At 55.2% G+C, this 20,038-nt stretch overlaps 1 protein-coding gene across 1 annotated transcript in view; it reads left to right on the top strand.

Annotated features, from left to right (window-relative positions):
• Window positions 1–17,677, top strand: part of CB1H4orf50 (chromosome B1 C4orf50 homolog) — a 55,005-nt gene extending 37,328 nt beyond the window's left edge. Inside the window, exons 9-13 of the mRNA XM_049632625.1 lie at window positions 1,182–1,238; window positions 2,632–2,814; window positions 9,322–9,370; window positions 11,969–12,096; window positions 16,865–17,677. Of these exons, the coding sequence (XP_049488582.1) occupies window positions 1,182–1,238; window positions 2,632–2,814; window positions 9,322–9,370; window positions 11,969–12,096; window positions 16,865–17,116 (669 nt within the window). The 3' untranslated portion in view covers window positions 17,117–17,677. The remainder of the gene's footprint in view (window positions 1–1,181; window positions 1,239–2,631; window positions 2,815–9,321; window positions 9,371–11,968; window positions 12,097–16,864) is intronic.
• The last annotated feature ends 2,361 nt before the right edge of the window (window positions 17,678–20,038 follow it).

Consider the following 20,038-nt stretch of genomic DNA (forward strand, 5'->3'; position numbering starts at 1 on the left):
TGCCATGATTTTATTTTATTTTATTTTAATGTTTATTTATTTATTATGAGAGAGAGAGAGAGCACAGGAGTTGGGGAGGGGCAGAGAGAGAGAGAGAGAGAGAGAATCCCAAGCAGGCTCCGTGCTGTCAGCACAGAGCCCAACTTGGGGCTCGATCTCATGAACCGTGAGATCATGACCTGAGCTGAAATCAAGAGTCAGACGCTTAAGTGATGGGGCCGCCCAGGTGGCCCAAGATAACACGATGATTTAAAATCAAACGGCAATCCAAGATGTAAGACATTTGAATAGCACAGTTTCGTATGTGTAGGCATTGTGAGGGCGGGTATGGAAGGCTGAGAACAGCGTTAGAGGTCAGAGGAGGTCGGGAAGAGGAAAAAGGACTTTTATTTGTGTAGCTTTCTTTGTGCCGACTACAGAGGGAACGAGAGGGTGAGGCAGAAGGCCTGACACAGCAGCCCTCTTGTTCTGTCTTACGATTTGGTGGGTCAGCAGTTTGGACGGGACGCGGCTGGACAGCTCCACCCCACAAAGCATCGATGGGAGTCACCCGCTGGTATTCAGCTGCGTGCAGGGCGAGGCTGGAGGGTCCGAGGTGGCTTTCCTCCCGTGCCTGGTGCCTCTGCCAGTTCGTAATAACGGTTTACCTTCAGTGAGTGCTAACTGGATGTTCTAAGCACTTCACAGGGGACAATTCACGGACTCCTCGCTGCAATACTCACTAATTGGGTGGGCTCTGATAGGACCCCCACTCTACAGACAAGAAGACCGAGGCAGAAAGAGAGGTGATTTGCACAAGGTCACAGTGCTAGTGAGTGGCTGAGCCAGGATTAGGACCCAGGGTGTCTGGCTCGGATTCCCAGAGGTTAACACAGCACCAAAAAAAAATCGCTTCATGGGGAATCCGGGAAGGCTTCCTTCTGGAAGGAAGAAGGAACAGAGCTGGCCGGGCACCTGCAATCTGGCAGAGCTCATTCGTAGCGCTCAGAGCATCCTTCCCCGCCCAGATCTCACCGGGCAGGTGACGGGCAAGGCCCCCGCTCCCCACTGAGAACCACCCCCCCCACCACTGTGGGAAGAGAGGGGACCAGAGCCAACCTCTCTGAGCCCAGCTCCCCTGGGGAGGCTCAGGCTGTGTCAACGGGGGCTGGGCATTATCAACCATGTTGGTTCTCTTTCAGCTTGAGGAACTTCAGAGAAAGCAACACGAGGCAAATTCGGCCGTGGCTCCTTTGAAGGTAATGATGTCTGTGAGATCGATACGCGATGTCCCTTTCCAAAAAAAAAATAAGATAGGGGCGCCTGGGTGGCGCAGTCGGTTAAGCGTCCGACTTCAGCCAGGTCACGATCTCACGGTCCGTGAGTTCGAGCCCCACGTCAGGCTCTGGGCTGATGGCTCGGAGCCTGGAGCCTGTTTCCGATTCTGTGTCTCCCTCTCTCTCTCTGCCCCTCCCCCGTTCATGCTCTGTCTCTCTCTGTCCCAAAAATAAATAAAAAACGTTGAAAAAAAAAAAATTAAAAAAAAAAAATAAGATAAAATAACGAGCTTAGTATCTTCCCCATTCTAGATGTAGTCCGTGTCTATTATGAAATAAAACTGGAAAGAAAAATGGGAGAGACAAATACCACCCTAAATCCCCGTTTGAACCTAGTGCTTTCATTAATTTTCTTCCAGTATATTTTGCGTGTGTCTGAGGCCCCGCCACACCTCCCTGTCCGTGTCCTGCTTTCCTGCCTGAGAGCGTGACCCAGAGGGACTGTCCCCGTCTGTCCCAACCTCTGAAGCTATGGCACGTGCTGGCCGAATGCACGAGGCCCTGGTGTTTTGGGGTGGTGCGATCCAGGGGACCCGGGGAGCCCCGGCCTCCACCTCAGGCCACCCTCCTGCCCTGCCAGCCGGTACTGGGTGCCCAAGCATCACTGCCTAGGGAATGTTCCTAGGCCTCCGGGCTGGGCTGGGCCGGAAGTCCTGGCAGGAAAAGATCATCACCTGCTCTTCTGATGGAGCAGGAGGGCACATCAGGAGGGAAGGGACTCGCCTGGGGCCACTCTCGAATGAGGAGGGTCTATCTGTCACCCCCTCCAGACATGCCCAGATGTGGGAGGTCATTTCATGGCAAGAGGGTCCCCTCTCGCACCATTCATGCAGCAGATCCCTCCCAGGGGCCATAGTGTGCCCAGCAATGGCACAGTGATGGTGCAGGGATCTAGGGGAATGTCAGCTTTGACCTTGAAGAGCTCCTGGGCTACGTGGGAGACAGACCCACAGATATGAATGCTAATTGTTGGGATAGAAGGAAGCCTGGAGCCGGGCACAGAGGGACAGCAACCCCTTTGCCCTTAACAATGACCATTGTACAGATGAGCAAGTCAAGGTGTAGAGAGGAGCTTGGTCACAGAGACGCTCTGAGCCTGGACCCCACCCAGAGGGCAGTGGGGAGCCCCTGAGGGTGTGTGGCTGTATGGCTACTTTTCAAAGGTGTTCTGGCTTCGGGGCGCAGGGAGGGGGCCGAGCTAAGGCGGCACAGGTGGATACAGCGCAGGGCCCAGAGCCCAGCCCAGCTGCCCGGCCCCCAAGGGTGCCCTGCCTCCGCGGACCCGCCTGGAGCATCTCTGCTCCCACCCCTGCAGGCCAAGCTGGCTTCTCTGGTCCAGAAGTGCCGGGAGAGGAACCGCCTCATCACGCACCTGCTGCGGGAGCTGCACCGACGCGGGGCCGAGGATCACCTGCTCTCCGAGACGGCGCGGGGCATGGTGGACGACGTGGCACTGGCCGAGTACGCGGCTGCCTTCCTGGCTCCGGCGCTCCCAGAGGTAGTCTTCACAGACCCGCTGACACTCTTCCTCCGGGAGCTGAGGGCACACGGCCTGCCTGTCCACCTGCCTGACCCGAACCATCCCTCCCTCCCTCTGTCCACTGAGCCCACCCAGAACACGCCCAGGACTCTTGCTCTGGGCCGGCCCCTGCGCTCCTGGCTGGTGCAGGACGGCGAGCTGGGCATCCTTACCCTTAAAGTGCTCACAGCACATGCAGGAGACAGACACACACAGCCACAGTCCTACAAGCCCCGCGACACTTACTTCACCAGAGGGTTCTTGCACGTGTGCCTCAGGGCCTTAGCACTTACCGCGTCCTCTGGCAGCATCCTTGTCTGTCCCGCAGCCTCCCAGCCATCCTTCAAGGCACAGTTCAAGTGTGACCTTGCCCAGGGAGGCTTCCCTGATTCCCATGCACCACAGAGTCAGTCACCTCCTCTGTCCTCCATGGCACGTGGATGTTCATGACATGGCACGTGAGAGGGATTTTGCCCTGCTGTCGTGGCAGCTTTGTCAGCACCTCTCTGATGGGGCCAGAGAGGCTCCGTAACCATCTGTGTCTCCCTAGTGCCTGGCACAGAGAAGCCGCCCGGGGGAGACTTGTTGAATGAATGAAATAATGAACTGGATGAATGAGGGTCTCCTCTCCTAATAGTCAACCAAAAAGGAAACTGAGGCCCAGAGAAGTTGGGAGGCTCACTCGAGGTCACACAGCCCCCAGGTAGTGTGGACGGTCTGGATGCCGGCTCTGACCCAGGTCTGGGGAGGGGCTCCTGGATCTGTGCCCAGCTCTGAATAGCAGCGTCCCGGCATTTGTGTGCAGGGTATGGTGGGTGCTCACTGAGCCCACCCTCCACACACACACGCGTGTAGACACAGCCGGCCCTGCTCCCCACGCTCCTGATCAGCAGCTCGGCCCTTCCCAGCCCAGCTCTGCAAGCCCGGCCTTCTCTGTCCCTTCCTTTCCCCCATAGTCATCAGAGGCCCCCTGGTCCCAGCCACCAACCAGCCCGGGAGATGGAGACCGGGAGGCCCAGGGATCTGCTCAGGGCTGCGTGACAGTTGAGTTCAGAGCCAGAGTTTGAATCCGGAGTCCCAGACTCTCAGTCCGGGGCTCATCTCTCTGCCCGAGTGGTTCAAACTTCTTGAGAGCCAGGATAGGGCTGAGGAAGGAAGTTAGCATGTTGTTGAGAAGCTTTGCACAGTCTCTGTGTTGACGGAGGCAGGACAGAAAGCAGAGTTCCGGGGTGTGGGCTGCAGTCACCCGGGAGGGCCAGCTGGCCCCCTGCTGAGAAGGCATCATAGCAGTGAGAGCCCCACCTCCCAGGGGCTGCTCTGAAACTAGAACTGAAATGTTCACCGGGATTGGCTGGGCTGACTCATAATGACCAAATTCACAGAGACTGATGCACAAACCTTAACACTAATGTATCAGTTTCCCATGAGAGCTAGAACCATGTGCAGGCTGAAGTTTTGGAGGGATGGATGGAAACTTGTCCACATATTCTCCCCCCGTATAGTGGAATTGTCAGGAAATCAAGTTCATTCATTCATTCCTTCGTTCGTCTGTTAGTCACTAAACATTTATAACCAGGTCATTTTGGAGGCTGGAATGAAAGCAGGGAGAATGAATGGTGTTATCAGCCTGATTCATTCATTTCCTTTAAGGATGTGCTCCTGGGGCCGGACTTGCCTCCCGGGGTGTCTTCCCCGAGACCTGTTGAAAGCAATGGCCAGTTACATAAGCTTCTACTCCCTTCTTTTAAGGACTTGGACTCTGCCCTCCCTCCTTTTGCATTACTTTACAATTCTGCTCTCCAAGAACACCCCTATTTGCACGATCGGGGGGACGCCTCACGATTCCCTGTGCAAACCACAAAATCCTGGCTGTGCCGTTGCCCCCTACCGTGACCTCAAGTGTCGAGCGCTGAGGGGGAGAAACGGTGAATCATTTCTCAGAGCAAACCTGCCGACAGCAGAGGAGTAGATAATCGTGAGTCGTGGTGAGGGTCATGAAGGAAGCGAAAACGGGACTGGGGCAGAGACTGACTGACTATGTGTGTGTCTCTGGGCAAGAATCGTACTTGTTCTGAGCCTCAGTTTTCCAGTCTGTAAAATGGGAACAGGACCGCCTACTGGGCAGAGTTGACATGAAGACAGCTCGTTTGTGAAGCGCCCTGTATGGGGGGGGGGGGTGTGGTCCCACTTGGTGGGAAGCTGGTCTGTGTGTGGGCAGCTGTCAAGAGGGTGGCCACTGTCTAGCTCTATGGCCTTAGGAGGGGACACTTCCACGTACCCCTTACAGCGCTCGGACGCTGTCCCAAGTGCTTCATGGAGCTGACTCGGGAGGTCCTCACACAGGCAAGGTGCTGTCATGGTCCCTTCTCCAGTTGAGAAGCCTGAGGCTCAGGGGTCTCAAGTCCTGCCCAGAGCCACACGTCTACAAGTGGCTCTCCAGCTCGGCCTTCTCTGCAAGAGGCCGTGTGCCTGAGCTGAGCTGGGCTTTGACGTTGACAGGGGGCCCCCGCACCCAGCCAGTGCCGTCACCATCCCTGCGGGAGGGGGGTAGGGTGCGTGCGCATGCACCGTTGGGAATATGGGCGGTGCGGGGTCTGGCACGTCCCAGGCCCTCAAGGACTCGGTCCCTCTTGTTTCCGGAAGGCTGGCCCTCCGAGTGCAGCTACAAGGCCGTGATGTGTTTAAGAAACCAAGGGTGTTCCGGGCTGGCTGCAGGGCCTGGGTGCTTCGTGGAGCAGTGGTGGGAGACTGGCCGGGTGGGAGGTCACTTAGGCTGTGTTCCTCGTGAGTGGGGACACCGGTGGTGGTGGTGGAGCAGGTCCCCATGCTCTGGGAAGGCGGACCCAGCAGGTGTAGGGGTGAGACCCGGCTGCAGCCTGGGCGGGGGGCGGGAGGGGTGCTGTGCACACAGCAGCTTCTCTCTTTCAACAGCCAGTGACTTGGGCTGTGAGGACCGAGGGCCAGGCGGCAGGGCAGAGCATTGCTGGCGGCCGGGCAGGGGTGGGTTTGACAGGCACTGCCTCTCATTCAGAGAACACAGATTCCCCGTGGAGGCTTTGGGCTCTGGCTTGCAGCCTGGGGGCGCTGCCCAGCTGGCTGGGGAGACACGGGTGGGCTTGGGGTGGGATGTGCCAGGGCAGAGGGAGCACTGAGGCCCAGCCGTGCTCCCAGAAGCATCCCGGGAGGGCCTGGACCCTGGAGGCTCAGGTGGTCTGGCGCCTGGCCTCGGGAAGAGGCTCCCACTAAATGCAAAGGTCTGACGGAGGACGGGGCTGGGGGCTGGGGTGGGGCCCAACCGGACGGGCCCCACCAGACAGGCCGGTCCTTTATCCACTAGCCGTGGGGATGCTGGCCGAGACTCAGCCCTCCCGCATGCCAGCGTTTTCCATTCGCTCATTTCCTCCTCCCAAAGCCTGCGTTTTTAGGGAGGCCACTGAGGCTCCAAGTAGTCTGCTGGTTGCAGACGGCTGCCTTCTCGCTGTGTCCCCACATGTCTCTGGTTACAAGGGTGCTAATCCCATCCCGAGGGCTCCCTCCTTCGGCCCTGATCACCTCCCAAAGGCGCCCTCTGAATACCATCACATAGGGGTGCTGTGCTGGCCCTTGGCATGTCTGGCCTTGCACGTGCCCCGGTGTCTTTCCTCCAGCTCAGCTCAGGCACTGGTTCTAAAGTGGGGCATTTCCCTGAGGCCAGCTCGGCCAGCTTCCCCAACATCTTTCAGCGGGCAACACGGGGGTCTCGCCACCTCCCTGCCTGTACCCGGAGGTGGGAGCAAGGGGAAGGCAGGTTCCTTCCCTTTTTTGGATTCCTGAAAACCTCTCTGGGAGGTGGGGGCGGGGGTCTCAATTCCACCCACCCCTCAAGCTTGGCTTAAGTGGGCAGTGTCCCCTGCCCCCAGGCCCAGGACACCTGTTTTCTCCCCAGCTTCTGCCAGGACCTAGGCTGTTGACATTCCCAAGCCAAGAATGAGACACACCTTTCTTTGTGGTTTCTATTCAGGTGTCATCCCCTCCTTGGGGGCAGATGCCCTTGGTGGGAGGGGGGAGCTGGGGAGGGGGTGCCAGGGCTCACCCTGGAGACGGCCCTGGTTAGGGTGCAGGCACGCCCTCCTGCCTGAGCCTGAACCACCTCCCCCGGGGTCTGGCCTGCTGTCAGCTCAACAAATGGCAGGTCCCATCGGAGAACTTGATGAGTGGGGCCTGCCTGGCACCCAGCAGTTCTGGGACTCGGGGGTCACTGTATTTTCTCCCGGCACGTTTGTACCAGGCAGACGGACACGCCCCAGACCCCGAAGAATTGCCAACCTGTGACCATGGTGCTCCCCCCTCACCTTCCTAAGCTGCCTGTTCCCTTAGGCCAGGGGGCTGCGGTCCCTCCACCGGGCTCTGTGAGGCTTCAGTAAGACCTCGTGTCAAATGGCCACACGAGCTGTCACGTACAGGCACTCAGAGAGCACCGGGGTCCCCGGGCGGAGGTCGGGGCTTGGGCATTCCAGCAGTGGGGAGCTGTCTGCACCGCAGCCCTGGGCGGGGGCAGGCGACCGGCAAGGGGGCTGCTACCTTTGCTTCCTCTTGCCCTGCGCTCTCCTTTTCCTCCACCTCCTTGCTCTCCTCTGGGCATCGTCAGCGAGATCTATAGACGGGCTTCCAGAAAAGCAATCGCGTCTTCACAAGCAGCAGCGGGGCTCAGAGCCCTAAACTCCCCTAATTCATTAAATCGGCGACCCCCAGGCCTGGGCCTCCAAGGATCCAGGAAATGATTCTCCCTTTAGCTCTTGCCTTTTATGAAATTTAGAATATGGCCCCCAAAAGTTTACGTGGGGGAGGGAGGGGAGCGGCGCCCACAGGACGAACGGTAGTCCACTACCCTGTGTGGAGCATTTCGTAGACGTCCACTCTCCTCGCGTTCCGACAAGCCCCTGCCAGGAACACGTGAGCGCCTCCATTCTGCAGATGGAGGCGGCACGGCTCAGGGTCTGGGGTGTCTTACTTGGCCGAGACCAAGGAGGCGGCAGAGCCAGGATTCTGCGTGGCGGTGCCCGGCCCTGAGCCTCTCCAGGCCAGTGGGAAGAACGAGGGGCAGGAAGGGAAGGAGGATCTGTGGCTCCCCGATCACAGGCTGCCCCCTGGCCATCGGTGGGATGGGTCTGAGGCTACTCTGGACACGAAGGTCAATGAGACCTCGTTCTCGTGGTGAAGGAGTCGGCATCGAACGGGCCCCCCTGGGAGGCTGGTGCGAGGGACAGTAAACGTGTGGAGAGAGGAGAGAGGGACTTGATGGGGAGTATGCTTCCTGGAGGAGGCGGCACACACACCAGGCCTGGAGGGATACAGAGGGGTCGTAGTAGCCAGAAAGGTGGAGCGAAGGCCGTCTGGGCCCCGGAGAGCTGGACGTGGGCGGGCACAGGGCTGCGAGCCGTGATGGTGCCGGAGGACACGCGGTGTCCCCGGGGATATGAGCGCAGCGCCCCGTGAGCGGAAGAAGAGGCAGCGTGCCTAATACAGAAGGCTCCAGTAAGTGGGGCCGGTCAAGATGGTCAAGCCATAATCTGTGCCCTTGTGTATTCGTCACTGGGTTGGTCAATCCATTTTCGAGGGGACAAAAGAGTCCCTTGTCATGGCACAGCCCGGAGGAGCTATGTGAGAAGCAGGTGGGTGAAATCAGGGAAGACTTCCTACCGGAGGGGACATTTCAGTTGGGTTGTGACATATACATAGAAGTTCGCCAGAGAAAGAGAGAAAGGGCAGGGGTCTTCAGGCAGGGGGCCAGCTGATGTAACTACCTCGAGGACACAGTGATGGGGAAGCGAGATATCACAGTGACACACGGGCCCCTGCCCCGCCAGAAACGCCCAAGAGGAGGCAAGGTCTGGGCTGCTGGTCTGGAATCTGACCTGCCTTGAAGGTCCAGCCCTGCTCTTGTTAAACCAGTCAGGACACACCAGCTAGCCAACTTTGCCGCAGCCCCTTTTGTAGACCCTGCGCGGTCGTGGGACCCAGGAGGACAGGCACCCGGTCTACACGGTGGCGCAGTGGGGAGTCCGGTTCAAGCCCGACCTGAATTCCTGGGTCACTGCGCCAGGGACCCCGGGGCAGCTCAGCAACCGGCCGGTGCAAGGTCTGGCAGGACCTCCGTGGAGGAAGAACATCTCTCCTGGAAACTTTGCCGTCCAGCCTCCCTCATTTTCTCCCCCCACTTTTCACAGCAGTTTCTAAAACACATTAATCACAGTCTCCGTTTGGAGATTTAATCTGAGTAGAGAAAATGCAATGGCTTTCCTGCACCTGTGTTCCCTAAGAGCAGATTCTGGACTCCTTCGAGGGTCACGGGCAGAGGGGGGAGGGGTGGCTCTGACCGGAGACTGTGCTTTGCGCGGGATGGGGGGGGGGGTGCAGTGCATGACCTGCTTCCTCCCAGTTGCAGCCACCCGCGGGAGGCTTGTTCTCCTGGATCACGCAGAATAACTGCTGACTCTTTTCTTCCAGACCAGCCACCGCCTGGATGTCGAGTCTGAGACGGCAGCAGCTGTAAGAGGTCAGTGCGATTTTCAATTAGCGATATCTGTGTGCTCAGACGCCAGGACCATCTGACAGGTGGGCCAGGGTCAAGTGCAGGCTGTGAGGAACCAGCCCCGCCGTCTCCCCCTCCCGCCCTACTTGGCCCTGCCTTCTCGCTCCCCAGTGTAAGGAGAACACGGGACCAGAAACACTCCACAGAAGTGGCCGGTGTCCTCAGCCCTGTGGTTTCGCTCCTGGAAGCTCATCCTAAGGAAATAATTCTCTGTGTGGAAAAACTCAATGGACAGGTGTATTCATGCCCTGGCGTTTCTGATAATGAAAAGCTCTGTGGGGCGGGGGCCCTCCAGCATTGTCGATGAGCCCTGTCTTTTAAAAATTTAGGACAGGGGTGCCTGGGTGGCTCAGTCGGTTAAGCGGCCGACTTCGGCTCAGGTCATGATCTCACGGTCCGTGAGTTCGAGCCCCGCGTCGGGCTGTGGGCTGACAGCTCAGAGCCTGGAGCCTGTTTCAGATTCTGTGTCTCCCTCTCTCTGACCCTCCCCCATTCATGCTCTGTCTCTCTCTGTCTCAAAAATAAAATAAATGTTAAAAATAAATAAATAAAATAAAAAAATAAAAATAAAAATTTAGGAGAATATCATATCTGAGATGGGGAATGGAATGCACTGGATGATTACAGGGATAGGGCTATGTAAGCACATCATCTGTATGAGTAGCAACTTAAGCGGGCAGATAAACTCAGATTCTCACAGCGGTTATGTAGAAACATGGTAGCGGATGATTGCTTTTGTTCTGTTTAATATGATTATTTTTAAATTTGTTTTAATGTTTATTTTTTTTTAATTTTTTTTAACGTTTATTTATTTTTGAGACAGAGAGAGACAGAGCATGAATGGGGGAGGGTCAGAGAGAGAGGGAGACACAGAATCTGAAACAAGCTCCAGGCTCTGAGCTGTCAGCACAGAGCCCGACACGGGGCTCGAACTCACAGACCGCGAGATCATGACCTGAGCCGAAGTCGGCCGCTTAACCGACTGAGCCACCCAGGCGCCCCTTAATGTTTATTTTTGAGAGAGACAGAGTGTGAGCGGGGGAGGGGCAGAGAGAGAGGGAGACACAGAATCCGAAGCGGGCTCCAGGCTCCGAGTTGTCAGTGCAGTGCCCGATGCAGGGCTCGATCCCACCAACCGTGAGATCGTGACTGGAGCCGAAGCCAGACGCTTAACCGACTGAGCCACCCAGGTGCCCCTGTTGTGTTTATTCCTAAAAAGGAAACTCAGATGCTACCTGGGCAGATAGGATTGCCCTGGTTAAGTGCAGCATGCTGCCAGCATGGGGGAAGGGATTCGTTCAGCATTCTGCTCACGTCGGATGCTCAGCAGAAACGTGGAGAAAGTGGGGCGCCGGCCGGGGTGGCTCAGCCAGTTAAGCCGTGATCATTGGCTCAGGTCATGAACTCCCGGTTCTTGAGTTCAAGCCCTACATCGGGCTCCATGCTGACAGCGTGGAGCCTGCTTGGGGTTCTCCGTGTCCCTTTCTCTCTGCCCCTCCCCAGCTCACTTTCTATCTCTCTCAAAATAAATAAATAAACTTAAAAAAAAAAAAGAAACACAGAGGAAGCACGGATGGCATTGCCTGCAGGTGAGTGGGTTGCTCTTGAGATCTGCTTATCTGGCAACTCTTATCACAGGATCTTGTGCTTGCCAGCTGTGTAATCTTGGATGAGTTAATTAGCCTCTCTGAGCCCCAGAGTCTTATCTTTTAAAGGAGGATAGTATGACCTTTCTCAGGAGTGTCTTACTGACTGACCCAAAAAGAGAGATCTTTTCTCGGTCTTTGTCCGGTCAGGATGGGCCTGCCCCCTGTACTGTTGTGTCCTCCTAGCAGTCTGAGTTGGCATCTGTTTTCACAGTTGGAAGGGCATGAATTCCACTTGGCCCTTCATCTGCCACTAATTTGTGCAAGTGTCTTTCCTTCTGTGGCCTCAGCGTCCTCAGAAATGGGCTCGATTGATTGAGTTACTTGTTCCTTAAAGATTTCCAGAAGGCTACTGAGTACCAGACCCAGGGGGTGTATCTCAGAGTTTACAAAAGTGGGTCAGCTTGGGGCGCCTGGGTGGCTCAGTCGGTTAAGTCTCTGACTTCAGCTCAGGTCACGATCTCACGGTCCGTGAGTTCGAGCCCCGCGTCGGGCTCTGGGCTGATGGCTCAGAGCCTGGAGCCCGCTTCCGATTCTGTGTCTCCCTCTCTCTCTGCCCCTCCCCCGTTCATGCTCTCTCTCTGTCTCAAAAATAAATAAATATTTTAAAAAAATTTAAAAAAAAATGGGTCAGCTTGCAGAGGTGGTGGTCCCTGTGTTGAACGAGCTGACATCCAAGGAAAGAAAGCTGATGAGGGCAGGTAGTTTTCTAGGATACCCACAGCCATGACGGGACCATCAGAAGGGTGTGGATAAGGCACTCAAGGGTTTGTGGGCATCCGAGAGGGCTTCTGTCATGGGTACGTGGGGATCTGGGAATGAAAGAGAATGGAAAAGGTTATTCCAAGGCTCAGAGACTTGTGATTTTTAGAGTAGATTTCTGGTCTGAGGCTTGACTGAAAATACTCTTTTCTAGCTCAGAAATACCTCCCAAAGCCCAAAACAGACAGTGTCATCATCCAAAGACCTTTGCATTCAGAGTCCTGGCCTGTTCCCGAGGCTGAGTGGCCAGCACAGAACACGGCTAGACCGGATTCACCAAAGGTGAGAGGACATCAGTCATCTAATTTCTTCGATAACCTTTTGTTTTTATCAAGACTGTAACACACATATGGAAAACGGCACAAATTGTAAGTGTACAGATCAATGAATTATCATGGAGTGACACCCCAAAAGCCATCACCAGGTTGAGAACTAGAAAAACGACCAGCACCACAGAAACCCCTTGGTTTCCCTTCCTAGTCTCTATCTATTATCTACCATTTAATTTGTGGTTTTGGTCAAGTCATGTGTTCGGTGTCTGGTTATTTTTCCCTGAGTGCTAGACATCATGTGTCAAAACCTAAAGGTATAATTTGGGGTTCTGCCTCATAGTGTATTGTCTTCATCCAGAGCGCGCTTCCTTTTGCTTGTGACAGGTGGCTAGGCAGGGCTCAGGCCATTCCTCACATCATAACCTGGTTCAGAGATGGTTTCAGCACTTGCAAGTTCTGTTTTCCTTCCCGTTCACTCTCACTCCTTGGGCATAGCCTTTGGCGTCCTGACCAGAAGACTGTAGTGTTTACCAGCATCTTTTGCCCGTGGCCCTTGTCAGTCCCATTAGCTGGGAAAAGCCTCGCTTAGCCTTCTGCATCACAACTGCCACTGTTACTGTAGGCTCTCACCTGGAGGGAAGTATGGCCTCCACGGCCATGCCAGTGACTCCCGGCTTCTCTCCTGTTTTCAGCTTTAGTCCCTCAGATCCTGCCCATCTCCATAGCTCTCAGACGGTTTAAATAGAAGGTGTGCTCTGTTCTGTCCAGCTTTTCTAGTATTTACCAGAGGTTCAGTCCAAAATGTCCTAACCAAGTGGAGCCACAGCAGCCCCCTCTTTTCTCAGAGAGAACATATTTTACTGATGAGATGTGAAGTCTGACGGGCTTGAGTTCAAATCGCAACTGTAATTCAGCGTGATGTTGGGCAGAGGACTTACTATGTCTGTGTCTCTGCTTCCTCGTCTGTAACATGGGGATGATACTTCCAACTGCTAGTATGATCACAAAATCAGGTAAACAGGGCTGAATAAGTATGTGAACAAGAGAGATGCTCAGGAGAAAAAGAAAGTCGCCATTACTCAGGAGAAATCTGATCTTATTCTTAGCATTTCATCTCAGCTTATTGGTGATTTCCTTCCACCTGTCATTCGCGTGGCATCTCTCCTGCCTCCATGATTACATTAATTTTTTTATCTAAAAAATGGAGACAGTATTTACCTCTTAGAATTGTTAGGACAGTTCAGTGAAAGCACACACATAACATGCTTGCTATACTGCTTGGTACATGAGAGGTGGTCAATAAATGACAGCTATTGTTACTGGCCTTCATTTATTTTTAAAATTTCATTTATTTATTTTTGAAAGAGAGAGAAAGGGAGAGAGAGAGAAAGCAAGTGGGGGGAGGGGCAGAGAGAGAGAATCCCAAACAGGCTCCACACTGTCATCACAGAGCTGATGCGGGGCTCAATCTCTCGAATTGTGAGATCATGACCTGAGCCGAAATCAAACGTTGGATGCTTAACCAACTGAGCCACCCAGGTGCCCCTATTGGTGACCTTCTTAAACATTTTTTCCCCTGACTGGTGACTTTAATTTTAAATTACTCGTCTACAGGTTTATTACCTAAGAATGAGTACTTTTTTTGTTTTTTTGTTTTTTTCCCAGCTTTGGTCTTTTCCTAGGAAAATTTCCTCTGACTTTTGACCTTTGGCCTGGCTTATCCCAAGCAATAGAAGGCATTCTAGAAAAAGGAAACAGTACCAGCAAAGACGGAGGGGTCAATGCTCCTCAGGTGTCAGGGGCATTGCGGGCAGTTAAACGTGGCCGTGGCAGGAAGTAAGAAGGTGTAGAGAGGGGTCTTAGAGATCCCAGTGATGATGTTAAAAATTTTTTAATGTTTTGTTTATTTATTTATTCGTTTTTGAAGGACACAGAGAGAGAGAGTGTGTGTGTAAGCAGGGGAGGGACAGAGAGAGAAAGGGAGACACAGAATCCGAAGTAGGCTCCAGGCTCCGAGCTGTCAGCACACAGCCCGACGTGGGGCTCGAACCCACGAACCGTGAGATCATGACCTGAGCTGAAGTCGGATGTTTAACCAACTGAGCCACCCAGGTGCCCCCCGGTGATGATGATGATGAGAGTAACAGTGGGAAAGAAGCCCCCCGCCCCCTTCCTGAATGCCTGCTCGCCGTGTGCAATGCACTGGCTCTTTCAGTCCTCACGAGGGGCTTACAAAATAGGTGTCAGAATTTGCCCCCTTTACCTGTGAGAAAAGACAAGGTGCAGAGGAGGTATATAGCCGACCCTGGGTCACGCAGTTCATAGGCAGCAGAGCTGGGATCCCACCCAGGCAGCCTGGCTCTGGAGCTGGGGCTGCGGCCACTAAGTGGCCAGACGGTGAGAAGCCTTCACGGGAGGGATGGGAACAGTCTCTCCTGCCCCCTGCACGGCCCAGCCTGGAGTTCAGGGTGAGAAAAACCCCGCGAGGGCGTGCGCTAGGTGGTGCTGGCCAGAAACTTGAGGAAACGGGCAGAGCATAAACTGAATGAATGAATGAATGAATGAACCAGAAGGTGCTCCAAGTTTCCGGATTGTTCTTTAGCTTTCTTCAGAGTCATTGCCACGCACATTGAATGCCACCATTAAACACGCTTCCTCTGTTGGACGCAGTTACAAATCCGTGGGATGTTGGCCTGACTCTGCAGCGAGATGGTGGGATGTTGGTACAGGCATTTTTGTTCCCCTGCTTTGCGAGCACCTGGCACACAGGGGGCCCTCTCAAGGGCCTGTGGGACACAGAATCAGAGCGAGGGGCTGGTGGGCTCTTTGTCTAGAAGGTCACGGGGCACCTGGTCTCCCCCCACCCCACGCAGGCTGCATCCTGCTCTGCTGTGCAGGGCGTCAAGAAGCAGAGAGCCCATTGCCTTGTGGGACAACAGATTGCGAGCCATAGATCCGGGCTGGCTCGAGGGGAAGGGCTTCCTGTGGTGAAAATGAGTTTGTTAAATAACTACACTAGGGGATCAGTGACCTAGCAGCAAAACGAGGTCATTGTTGAAGGGCAGTAGCTAAATTTGTCACATGTCACAATTCTATTATTTTATGGTCGAGCTTAGAGAAAAAAAGAAAGAAAGCAGGGAGGGCCTGGAAATACACACAAATATCCCAAGAAGGCTGGTAAACCTTTGGTGATGGAGGCAATGTCTGTCCCTGTGTCACAGCCTGGTCATGCCACTGCCCCACTGAAGACCCTTCATCTGTCCTGTGTGTGACAGCCCGGCTGTAGGGGTGAACGGTGCAGGCCCAGGGGTTGAGCGACTTGGGCTCAAATCCTGACTCTGCCTCCTGTTAGCTGTGTGGCCATAGGCAAGTCACTTAACCTCTCTGGGCCTCTGTTTCTTCATCTGTACAATGAGGTAATAATCCTAGTTGCCTCTTTGGGTTAAAGACGGAATGAATCAATATGTATACATTGCTTAGCATGATATCCGGCACATCATAGGAGCTCCAGAAATGTTCACTGCCATAGGCTGAACCATAGGAGACATTGTACTACCTTCTCGCGACAGAATCTGCAGTTTCATGAGGTTTAAACTATTATCATTGACAAGTGCAGATTCCTTAAGTTGCTGGTTGCACGTTACTCTACGTGCAATGACCTTCAGCTTTTAACAGCAGAATCCTGCTCCTTCTCGAAAGTCTGGCTCAGACACCGCCTCCTCCAGGAGGCCTTCCTGCCCCTCAATGTATGGTCAGTGCTCCCCTCCCGGGTGCTCCACTGACGGGTGCGTGGGCCTCTCTTCCGACACTGATTCGGCAGTGGACCTGCACGTTTTTTGGCCTGCCTGTGCCGCTGGGTGGGGAGCACCCTGGGGGAGGGGCCGGTCCAGGCGGGGCACACGGGCCAGCACCCGATGACCGGCATTTCCTCTCCTTCCTGGCTGTGCCTCTTTCTCAGCCATCAGTGGCACTGCGTGTGCCACGCCACCCACTGGTCACGGCCTCCCGAGGGCATGGGAGAAGTTTGCTCCCTTCTGCCCATCTGACTGCTGAGGCCCTCTGCCAGAGGACCGAGCAGAGACATAAGTAGGACTGACACTGCCCAGCATGGGGATCCTTCCTTCCGTCATTTGTGGGGAAGGTGCTTGATAACTGTGGGTGCTGGGCATGGAGGGCTGACATGCGTATGATAGGTAGGGGTGGAGCTCCAGAAAGAGTGGGTGGGGCTTTGAGGGCAGGTGGGCTTGGGTTCAGCAGCTGCATAGATTTAGGTGAGCTATTTAGGGTCTCTGAAACAGGCACCTGTTTCCCCATTGGTCATGCAGGCCTGATGACAGCCTGGTGGGAGGGCTCAGTGGAAACAGGTGAACCAGCTCGGTGGCAAGAGCCGTGGATGGTGCCCGGCATGAGGTCAGCAGCCAGTCGACATCGATTGCCGCTTGATGGGACACTCGCCATCTCTCGTCCCTGTAAACAAGAAACGTCCCTGCTCTATGGGGACACCATCAGTGATTGTCCTGGCAGACACCTGCTGGATGACGTGGTGAGGGCCACCCCCCAGCCCCTGTTCCTCCCCCGCCGCACCGTGAAGGCATCGTGTGCCTCGTTGAGCTGTATAGGAGGACGTGAGCGGTGCAGGGGGAGCACTCGTGCCGGGCACACAAAGCCTCCGTAAATGTTCCTTCCTGTTGCCGTCTCTTCCCTGGATAAGTGTGGGATGAGGGGGCTTTTACGAGCTTGGAGAGGCAGAGACCATTTCATTCTGCTCTTGCCTCCAGCTTCCCCCGCCCTCAGGGCCGACGCCTGGTCCCGGAGCGTGTCCGTGTCCGGCTGCAGCCGCTGTGGAGCCCGCGTGCCCTGCGCGACGCCCGCAGGGAGAAGGCGGGCTGTCCTGTCCCGTCCTCCGAGCCGATGACCCCCCACCGCCCTCTGAGCTCCTGAGTCCTGCGAGGATCCTGGCTTTCCACAAAGAGCTCACACGAAGCATTCGCAGCAATGCCCAGGTCCATCAATCACCGCTGGAGTTATAAATTTAATAGAAGCTCTCACGCTCCGGGGCCATTTCATAGGCTCCATAAATATTTGAAGCCGAGCCTTCAGACACGGCTTTAAGGAATTGGTAGCAATCAAAGCCCTCATTCGGTAGCAAGTGGTTTTGCCTCTGGCTTGGGGGTCTGTGCTGCTCGTCGGAGCTTGGGAGAAATACTCGACTGTGCCCGACACATTCCGAGAGCTTTGTCAAGGCAGAAAAGGGAATATTTACCGTACCAAAACCTATTGAATGACTGGTCCGGTGGTTCTCAACTGGGCATGATTTTTCCCAACCAGGGAAAAAATTGGCAACGTCTGGAGACATTTTCTATGGTCCTAACTCGGAAGCCGCTCCCGGCATCTAGTGGGTAGACGCCAGGGATGCTGTTAAACATCCCACGATGCACAAGGCAGTGTCCTACAACACAGGTAATCCAGCCCAGGTGTCAACAGCGCCGGGGTTGGGAACCCCTGAACTGGTCTATCAGCTCCTAACATTGACAGCCACAGAGACCTGTGTTGTTATTTTCCTGCCCTTGGGGCCCCTCCCCATGTGTGAAAAGAGCTTTGTCTACTAGATGAAATGCTTGATTTAAGTAATTATATATTTTACATGTTAAGGCATTAAAACCCATCAGAACTTTCTAATAAGGCCCATTTGTTCAACCAACATTTGTTGACATCCAACGAATGCCAGGAAGTATAATGTGAGGGGGAGGGAGGTGAGCCAACTCTGGTCCCTGCCTCAGTTTGCTCATGGGGCAATGGGAGACACACGTATGAACCACGCACCGTGTAGCTCATTAAGAGTGCCGTGAAGCGTGGTGAGATGAAGATAAGGGCCCTTTCTAACCAGCCTCGGAAAATGGAGGTCATTCAGGAGGGGATGACTGAGCAGAGCCCCTGGGCCCACTGAAGTGTTCAACACACAGGTGAGGTAGGTAAGGGTGTTGCAGTCAAAGGGAACAGCATGTGCAAAGGCCCCGAGGCATGGAACTGAACTTTGTGCGTGTCATTAAAGACGTGTGCAAAGCAGCCCCTGGCCCAGCCAGCTACGAGCGGTTCCTGCCTCATCCCATCCTGCACCCCTCTCTTTCCCCCTGAGAATAGGACTTACGCCCTGACCTGGGTGTAGGACTCAGGAGTGAAGAAAATGCATCTATCCTGAGAGCAAGCCGCCCAACAAAAGAATCAAGGGGTCTTGCACCACTTATGCCCAGATCCTGTCCCCGGGCTCACCAATCAGAGACACCATCTCTGTCTCTGGAAAGGGACTGGTGAAGGGTTGAGGGAAAGGTCAGAGTTACCTGTCCGGTTCTGTTCCCCCCTGGAATGTCTTGTCACTTCGGGCCAAGGAGTTATCGGGACCAGAGACCTGGGGCTCCCGGGGCAGCAGGCAAACGTGTAGATTGTACTTTAATGCAGTTCAACTTTAAATATTGGCAAGTGCAGGGAGGTCCCATCTACCCTTCCCCTGGCCTCCCGTAACGTTCACACCTTATACACCTGACCACACGGCAGTGACAGAAACCAGCGGATTTATTTTGAGGGAACCCGGGGGAGCCATTGATTCGTAAGAAAAGCGGGGCCATTGAGCCAGCGACAACACACTGAGCTGCCGCCACCGTGATGAACCCAAGGGGCTGCGTGATGGGTCATCACATCCATCCACCTGTCCTTGCGCTGATTTGCCAACGGACCCACCCATCCATTTGTTCAGTGCACATTCAGCGCTAACTGCCATGTGAGGCCAGGTCCCGGGAAGCAGGAACAAAGAAGATGCAGTCGGTCCTTATCCCCCAGGACCTCCTGGCAACCGTGCGTCCCCATCAGGTGCTCAAGGAACCCCCGATGTTGGAAAACACTGTTGTAACTACAGCCATTCCGGCCACCAACGCCAGCCACGGAATTGCCAGCCGTGTGGCGTCCTATACAGCTGGTCCCTCACGTCAGCGTGGGACCTCTCTTTGGGAGCTTTCTCTACCTTCATTTTGGGACAACGCCGTCAGCTTTGGGCACTGGGGCTACGAGGAAGAGGAGGGATGAGCCAGGTGAGGCCGGGCAACAGCCAGCCGAACCTCACTGCTAAGCCGGCCGGATGCTCTCGAGGCCACCCCTGATCTCCAGGACGCTCCCCCCGGGTTCGGGGGCCCTGCCGCCTGTCATGTGAGCGCTCCGCCTCCTGCTTCTCACAGCCTGGGCCTCGGCGGAGAGGCGACTGGGGAAAATCCATTAAAGGAAGCCAAGGCAATCTTTGTAGCATAACACGGTGATTCCATAATAAATCATCTTCAAAGCCAGAAACCACTTATTAACCGGCCTGGGGCTGGCACTTCCTGTCGCCTCAAGCCGGGTCGTTGCTTGGGGCTGTGACTCCCCGGTGGTGCATTTGCGATGGCGGATGAAGGACTCGCATTTTCTTCACCTCCACCATAGACCCCAGCCCTGGGAAGGGGCCACCCCCTCGCTGGGCCCGATGTGGCCAGCGCCCAGTCTGGTCAGATGCCCCTGGGGTGGAGGCTGCACCAGCTGGGGCCGGCAGAGTGGGGTCAGGCAGGAACCCGGCACGCAGAAGCTGGGGTCAGGCCGCCCCCCACACCGGGAACCGCTCTGTGAGTGACCCGAGGCCTCCGGGGAGCGGCCAGATGGACCAGCCCGGCTGCCGCGGCAGAAAACAATTTGTCAGAGGGCTGTCAATAAGCAGCCACGGTGACCTTCTTTGGGACTGCCTGCCCAGGCTCTGCAGAACGGAAGCCCTGAGCCCGAGCGAGGTAATGCACTCCCCCCCCCACCCCACTCCTGCAAAAGGGCCCCACCCGGGCTCTTAAGCAAATCAGATGAGAGTGTTGGCCTGGCCCGTGGCCAAGCTGCAGGGAATGTTAGTGCGTGTCTCTCCCAGCCGCCTGATTCATTGTCCTGCC

This window comes from Panthera uncia, chromosome B1 (genome assembly GCF_023721935.1).
Source record: "Panthera uncia isolate 11264 chromosome B1, Puncia_PCG_1.0, whole genome shotgun sequence".
NCBI lineage: Eukaryota > Metazoa > Chordata > Mammalia > Carnivora > Felidae > Panthera > Panthera uncia.